This window comes from Aythya marila (genome assembly GCF_965140915.1).
Source record: "Aythya marila genome assembly, chromosome: 2".
Taxonomy (NCBI): Eukaryota; Metazoa; Chordata; class Aves; order Anseriformes; family Anatidae; genus Aythya; species Aythya marila.
Genome location: NC_139043.1, coordinates 41,909,486 through 41,917,701, shown reverse-complemented (window position 1 = coordinate 41,917,701; position 8,216 = coordinate 41,909,486). Strand labels below are relative to the sequence as shown.

The window sequence follows — 8,216 nt, the reverse complement described above, 5'->3', positions numbered from 1 at the left end:
ATGATGGATATATATGGCTATAAGTGGTGATGTATAAAGTCATAATTATGTAGATGCTTGCAACAGCCTGATGGAATAAGTTTTGCAGTTCCCAACTTTTCTCCTCCTAGGCCTTTCAATGCAGGGTACTTGTGTTAGCCCCCACAAGTTTAAGCAGTTTGCTGAAGGAGCAGATCCATGAGCTCTGAGAAAGAGGGAAGGTCTCAATCTTATCCCAAAGGCAAAGGAGGGAATATTGCAGCGTAGATTTCAGCGTAGTGTCATTCTGCCGTCGCTCAGGCTGCAGAAAATGAGGTATTCTGGAACAGCTTCTTCAGAGTCAGAGGCGCTCTGTATTTGAATAAACCCAGGGAAACCCAGCTTTATTTGAATAAAGCCCAACAAAACATGATAATCTGTAACCCTTCAAAGACCTACAATTTCTTTCAACATTCTTTTTGTGGTTTGGAGGTTATTTTGGTAGTTTTACGAACCTAACACGCTCCTTTCTGTTTCGCCAGTCTGCTGCTTCTGCAATTTATCTATAACATCTAAAGGGCTGCGGGACCTATTCATAAATCTCCGGTCCCGCACATGAGCGAAGCATCCCGCAGCTTTTTGGGGTGATGTTCCCCGGAGAGGTCCGGGGCAGGCAGCAGGAGCGGAGCCGACTTGTAGGGACTGTGTGGGGCAATGCCCCGGCTGCCTCTCTGACCCACGGGGGGAGAATTGCAAGCCGGGGCAATGAGATCCCGGGTCCCGGGAGTCCGGCAGGTGCCTGCGATGGCCACTTCAATTTGCGGGGTGCGGGGGATTGGGGCTTTTTCCGCACCGTGCAGATTGCGTGAACGAGCATCCACATTTCAGGCTGCGCCCTCAAACCCTGGCATAGCCGAAGGGCAGCCGAAGGCGGGCAGGTCTCCGTCCTTGTCCCTGTCCCCGACCCCGTATCTGTCCCTGTCCCTGTTCCCGTCCCCATCCCCATCCCCGTCCCCGGTGCCGGCCGGCCTGGGGGGAGCTGCGTGTTCAGAAGCTGGGGTCGAGGCCGGGCTGCTCCGAGCTGAGCTGAAAATCCCCCCTGCTCCGGAAAGAGCTGGAAGGAAACCTGAATTCGTTAGGGAAACTTCACCGCAGGTGTATTTCGTACCGAAGTGGAAAGCTCCCCTTGTAGCGGGACGGCCACGGTTTTCCTGCCCCCCGTACTCCGCTGAAGGCACCGCGGGCAGCCGGAGCATCATCGGGAGGTTTTCTGCCTTTCCCTCTGAAACGCGAGGTTAGCCAAATTTTGGAGGAAAAACCGCAGCAGCCTTCAGCAGCGACCGGCACCTGTGTCAAACCGTGGCCGGTCTGTGATCCTGGAAAAATTCGCTCCCTTACACCCTGCACAGAAGCATCGCCAAATCTCTTTCCGTGCCGGAGCACCGGGCTTCCCCGGCACTATTTCGATGTCTTCCTCGGACGCCAAATCGGGAAAACGCTGTCCCGGAGCGCACGGGGGGCTGGGGACAGCGGGTTAGGGGGCAGTGCCGGCTGTCACCAGCCCCCCCCGGGCACCCCGGAGGTGGCACGGCGGGGACCGCTCCCCCCGGAGCCGCCTCTCGGTTGGGATCCGGGGGACGCAGGTGAAACCCCGCATCCCGAACCCCAAAAACCGGCCGGGCACCGCCGTGCGGGCTGCATCCGGAGCAAGATCCGCGTCCCGCTGCGGAGCCGCTCCGGTTGCTGGCTGCGGATTGCGGCAGCCCGATGCGGAGCGGCTCCGCCGGCGGCTCCTGGCGTCCCGCAACGAAATCCTGGCCTCTCCTTGGGGCCGCCCTCAAATTCGGCCCCGAGGAGGAGGCACCGGGCTTGCAGCGCTCCCCGCGATGCGGGCGGCTGCGGGGAGAGGGACTGCGGGGCTGGAGCTGCCAAATCCTTGGTGCGGGCTCTGCCCGTTCCGCAAAATCAGGCGGGCATCCAAATCTTCCCCAAATCCCCGTTCCCTCCCCCGCCGGGGCGGCCGTTCCCATCCGGGGGAAAGCGAGGAACGGATCGCTCCCGCATTTCGGGCTCTGGCAACCTCCCCATCCTCGGAAGGGGAAAACGGGCTGCGGGGAACCGGCCAGCGGCCTCCCGAGCACCGGCAGCTTCCCACCGAGCCCCCCCGGTAAGGTGCGGGGTGCCTCCCGGTGACACCCGGGGAGGGCACCGGGGGACGGCTGGGCTCGCCTGGCCCTTCATTTTTTGGGGTTGATGGGGGTGATGCCGGCAGCCGGCTGAGGGGAGGACGGGGAGGGAATGTGGGGGAGGAGGGGGGGTGCCGGGGACGCGCACCCCAGAGTCACAGGTGACTTGTTCCAATTAGTAGCTGTCTAATTAAATTAGTGTCACCCGGGCCAGCCAATGGGCCGGCGGGGGCGGGGGAGGCGGCGACGAGCCATGCCCCTCCCCGGCTGCTGCCCGAGGAGCGGGGTATAAACGGCCCGGGCCCGGCCCCGGCGCATCGCTGCGCGGCTGCAGGTCGGGGTCGGCAGAGGGCTGCGGGCAGGGGGCTGCTGGGCACCGCCGCCCGCCGGGGATGCAGCTGGGCGAGCCCCTGCTGGCTGCAGCGGGGGGGACACCCCTGCCGGGAGCCCCCTTTTACCCGCTGGAGGGCGGCGGGCGAGGCGCTGGAGGAGGAGGAGGAGGAGGAGGAAACAGCAGCAGCAGCACCCGCGGGCCGCCCCGGCCGGGCTCCCCGCCTCGCCTGGAGCTCGAGAAGGCGGCCAAGAAGTTTGGGGGGGCCCCGACCATGCTGGGCGAAGCGGAGGGGGGCGAGCCGCCCTTCGCCGCCCCCAAAGCCGACGGCCGCAAAGCCACCCCCTGCGGGGAGGAGGAGCTGCCCCCGGCGGCGGCGGCAGCAGCAGCCCGCTACTCCCTGGACAGCCTGAGCCCCGAGCGCTACTACCTGCAGTCCCCCGGCCCCCCGGGGGGCGAGCTGGGGGGGCCCTGCGCCCTTTTTCCCTACCCACCGGGAGCGCAGCACGGCGCCGTCTACCAGCCCCCCGGCGGGCCGCCCCGCTACCCCTACGGCTCCGTGCTGTCCCCCGGGGGCTTCACCGGAGCCGTGTGCCCCCCCGGGGGCCGGCCGCAGTTTGGCGGAGGAGGGGGGTACCAGTACGGGCAGGGGGCGGCCCCCGGGGGGCTCTACGGGCCCTACCCGGCGGCGGGGGGCTCCTGCGGGGGGCTCGGGGCGCTGGGGGTGCCGGCAGCCGGGCCGGGGCTGCGGGCTCAGGTCTTCCTCTGCAACCGGCCCCTGTGGCTCAAGTTCCACCGGCACCAGACGGAGATGATCATCACCAAGCAGGGCCGGTAAGAAGCCGGGGAAGGGGGGCGCGGGGGTCCCACGGGGGTGGGTGGGATGCTGGCAGGCTCCCGGGCAGGCGGTGAGGTGGTTTTCCCGTCCCGCATGCAGCATGGTGTTGGTCCCCTTCCCGCAGGAGGATGTTCCCTTTCCTGAGCTTCAACATCACCGGGCTCAACCCCACGGCGCACTACAACGTCTTCGTGGAGGTGGTGCTGGCGGACCCCAACCACTGGCGCTTCCAGGGGGGCAAGTGGGTGACCTGCGGCAAAGCCGACAACAACATGCAAGGTAAGGGCGGCTCTCCCCGCCCGGTTCGGCTTCCCCCCAAAATCCCCCCTGCTTCCCAGCCCTTTGGCAGGGCTCCTCTCGTTGGCTGCCCGCTGATGTGGGGCTTTTCCCTAGGCAACAAGGTGTACGTCCACCCCGAGTCGCCCAACACCGGGGCGCACTGGATGCGGCAGGAGATCTCCTTCGGGAAGCTGAAGCTGACGAACAACAAAGGTGCCAACAACAACAACGCGCAGGTAAATGGCGACACGGGGACACCGGGCTCTCGGGGCTTTCCAGCCTGTCGAGCTGCTAGGTCAATGTCCTTGTCACTTGTTCCCTTCTTAACGGGCTGTAAATCTGCTTTTCTAGTTGTCTTCCTAGGGAGAAGCGATGTCAGAAGTGTCTGCGTGAATTTCTTTGTCTTTAAGCGAGATGTCTTTAGCCTAGGGTTGTTCAAAAAGTGCAGCTGATAGCTCTCGACTTGCTGCATTTACAGAAATTAGCATATTAGTAACCTAGCGGAGCAGAGGGCTGCCTGCTGTGAGTCCTCTCACTGCTAGCGGGAAAATCTCCCCCTTCCCGAGTCAGAGGATTAAAAGGACTTTTATTGCCTGGAAGCGGAAAGGTTGCTGCAGTTTGATTTAGCATTGTCTTCCATGGTTCCTTTCAGATGATAGTCCTGCAGTCTCTACACAAGTACCAGCCTCGGCTCCACATTGTGGAAGTGACCGAAGACGGGGTCGAAGATCTGAATGATTCTTCAAAGACACAGACGTTTATTTTCCCTGAAACGCAGTTCATAGCGGTTACGGCATATCAAAACACTGATGTAAGCACGGGTGCATAAAACTATGGGTATAAAATCGGGTGGTGTGGGTTCGGCATGTCATTTTTACTGTGTTCTGCTGCTGTTTTTTAGATTACGCAGCTCAAAATTGATCACAATCCTTTTGCCAAGGGCTTCAGGGACAACTATGACTCGTAAGTACATGTCTGTCTTGCAGCTGTTTCTGTCTTTTGAGGCATGATTCTGCCCTCAAATACTCGTGTCTAAAGAGAAAAAGGGAAGCTCTTTGATAATACTTCAGTTCTTCAGAAGCAGTTATACTTCTACTAGCAGCTCTGCTGGCTCATGCGCTCTTTTTAAAGATGTTAAACGTCTGTCTTAGGCATATGTCTATTTGAAGAGTTGATGCATCATCTTGATCGCATTTTACAGCAGGCTGCTGAATTTTGGTTAAATACACTGGCAAAACCTAGCTGGCTTGGATGCAGGCAGCAGTGTATCAGCAGTATCTGTACAGGATAGTTGACTTCTAAGTGTTAGCAAGGCTTGCCTAGTCATCCATTTCTGACGCTTGTCTCTGAAAACCTGTAGTTGTAGGTATTCAAGTCTAGCTTCTCAAAGGGCTGCATTTCATTTAAAATTGATTGCTTGGCAGATAACAGTGCATACTGATGGTAGCAATTCTATAAACTTGATCCCGGTCTAGGAAAAGCAACCTGAATTTGTAAAGGTGATGAAAATGAACTTCCAGATCAACTTGATTGTAGTTCTAGCTAGGAAATAACTCAGTTTCTTCTTTTTCTTTTTTTAATACTGTACTTGGAATTGTAGGAACGACTCTCAGTGTTTCTCTTTTACGTTGTAGCATGTACACAGCCTCAGAAAATGACAGATTAACTCCATCTCCCACGGATTCTCCTAGATCCCACCAGATCGTCCCTGGCGCCCGCTACAGTGTGCAACCGTTCTTCCAAGAACAGTTTGTCAACAACCTGCCCCCAGCCAGGTTTTACAACGGGGAGAGAACCGTACCGCAGACAAATGGCTTGCTCTCCCCGCAGCAGAGCGAAGAGGTGGCCAGCCCTCCTCAGCGGTGGTTTGTTACTCCTGTACAGCAGCCCAGTGCCAACAAACTGGACATGAACTCCTACGAGACGGAGTATTCTCCTAGCACCTTGCTCCCTTATGGCATTAAATCCCTCCCACTTCAGACATCCCATGCTCTGGGATACTACCCTGACCCCACATTTCCATCCATGGCTGGCTGGGGGAGCAGGGGCTCTTACCAGAGGAAAATGACCACGGGATTACCTTGGACCTCCAGAACAAGTCCTCCAGGCTTCTCTGAAGACCAGCTTTCCAAGGAGAAGGTGAAAGAAGAAATTGGCTCGTCCTGGATAGAGACTCCACCCTCCATAAAGTCTCTAGATTCAAATGATTCTGGGGTCTACACGGGTGCTTGTAAGCGAAGACGGCTCTCCCCTAGCACTTCAAGCAATGAAAATTCCCCATCCATGAAATGTGAGGACATTAATGCTGAGGACTATAACAAAGACACTTCAAAAGGCATGGGCTACTATGCGTTCTATACTAGTTCTTAAAGCATCCTTTTATTCCAGTTGGCTGTTTTATTTTCAGGGTGGCCTTGGTTTTTTTTGCATTACAATTGCCAAAAAGACTCTTGCCTTCCACCTTAAATTGTTGTGTGCAATTCTAAAGAAGGTGCCAAAGCTTTTTGACTGTTGCAGGTAACTAAGTAGGGAAAGAGCAAATTATGATACACTTATCTCCTTCTAGAAGGAGCCGCATGTGGAAGCTGTAAGCAGGAGCCTAGGTTTTTTACAAGGTGGCTTATTTATTGGAGACACTAAAGTGTACAGTTTGGCTTAGCTCAGAGGCCTGATCAAATCTATGCACTGCTGAGCAATGAAACGGGGGGTTGGATCCCAAATTTCACTGTCTTCCCTGCCTGCCCCCCTGATTAAAAAGGGGGCTAGGCTGTGGGGGGCTGCACAGATGCTACATTCTGCTTTAGGGCAAGCTGGTTTCTTCAACCCTTGTCTGCAGCACAATTGGCTGAGTTGGATGCTGCTCAGCTAAGGTTTTCTTTGGCAGAAGATGGTTAAAAAAATAAGGCCTGCTTGCCAGGCAGGGTTTTCTTAATCTAAGGTCCTGTTGCTAGCAATGGTGTTATAATGACCAGATCTGACTTTTCTTTGTCCAGAACTTGCATAAGAACATGCCTCCATCCTGAAAGCCTAACCTTTACTGAGGTGGCAAAAAAAAAAATCAAAAGTGTACAGTTGTGTTTTGTCTAGGTACACTGTAGCATATTGTGGAATAATGTATAAATAGTTGACCTATAGTTGTTCAGCCAGAAGGACCTCCGGTGGTGCTTTGAAGTTCAAAAGGCATATCTTGGTTAATCAAACTTAGCATATGGAGCATTGCAAAGACCATTAACAGATTTCTATTTGCGTGTATGTAAAGTGACTTTCAGCTGCCCTGTGTTGAACTGGAAGTGATGTAACTTACCCACTTTTCTTGCCTATAGTTTCAGCCATTTTAAACTCATCAACCCTAGAGCACTGGCACACGAACTTCTCCCCGTGAAAGTTGGTTCTGTTTTTTATGTACATAGTAGTAATTTTTAATAAATGTGGTGCTGCCAGGGATGAGTGGGGTTGGCTCTTTGCTTCTTTGCCTCTTTTGGGCTTTCCAGCTGGGGGGAGGAGGGAGCCCAAGCCTGGGGATGCTGCATCCTTAAGGAGTGGGGACTGAGGTGTTTCCAAATTTAAACACCTTTTTAAAGTTTCTCCTTGCTGCTGTGTTCAGGTAGATGCTGCTACTTGTATTAGGTTTTACTATTTATTTTTTCTTCTCCCTGTAAATCTCCTACTCTGCACCCTTTCTCTTCTGTATCCCTCCCCCAAAGCTCTGAGCTTCCCCCCACGCTTGCTCCCCACCCCCAGGGCCCCTCTCCCCCGGAGCTGCGGGGGGCGAGGTGTGAGCTCAGCCCCCGCCCCTTCCCGGAACGCGTTAAGAAACTCCCCCGCACCCTTATCGGGGCAGAAAGCCCCTCCTGGCACAGCCAGCGGAGCCCGGCTGCCGCGGCGGCAGCACCTTTCCCGAGGAAATGCAGGCGGTAATGGGATTAAGCTGTTAGCGATGCGCGGCTGCAAACAAAACAACCCCAAGGCTCGGGCCGGGACCCTCCCCGATGGAGCTAAAGCAATCGGGGGGGCGTTTGCAGTGGCTCCCAGCACGGGGGAAGGCGAGCAGCCGGCTCCCGAGGAGCTTTCCATCACCCCGGGGCTGCGCTGGGTGAGCGCAGTGGAGCCCCGACAGCTCTCCCGTTTGGGACGGGAGGAGACCGGCAGGAATTTGTAAGCGGCTGGGGACAGAGCTTTTTTTTTTTTTTTCGTTTTATTAATTTCATTTTTTTCCTTTTTTCCATCCTTTTAGGGGTTCCCCTCCCGGTTCTCCTGCCCCTCGTCGAAGCTCGCTGCTCGCCCGGCGCTCCGGAGCACGATGCCGCCGCTGCGCGTTATTAAAGGCTGTATATTTTTGCACTGTTTAAAAGAAAAAAAAGAAAAAAAAAAAAAAAACTTAATACTTGTGAAAAGTCCTCACACTGTTTAATAGAAACATAAGTGCCTGGCTGGCCCCAATTAACACCTTGTGATTATAATGCATTCCTAAAATGGGGTGTCAGACGCCAAATTGTGAATAAAGGTAGCTAATTAATCTTCATAGGATGACACCGATAAACAACTCTATATTTAAATAAAGATCAAGGAACCGGGTGCTTCTTATTTGTTTACATTAGCAGAAGATAAAGTTAACTACCCTTGC

The 8,216-nt window shown here is 55.3% G+C and overlaps 1 protein-coding gene across 1 annotated transcript; it reads left to right on the top strand.

Annotated features, from left to right (window-relative positions):
* Positions 1-2,518: 2,518 nt before the first annotated feature.
* Positions 2,519-6,978, top strand: EOMES (eomesodermin). The gene is made up of 6 exons (XM_082753218.1): positions 2,519-3,309; positions 3,438-3,592; positions 3,707-3,828; positions 4,245-4,403; positions 4,494-4,555; positions 5,227-6,978. The coding sequence occupies exons 1-6, from the start codon at positions 2,537-2,539 to the stop codon at positions 5,960-5,962; spliced, it is 2,007 nt and encodes a 668-aa protein (XP_082609344.1). The 5' UTR covers positions 2,519-2,536; the 3' UTR covers positions 5,963-6,978.
* The last annotated feature ends 1,238 nt before the right edge of the window (positions 6,979-8,216 follow it).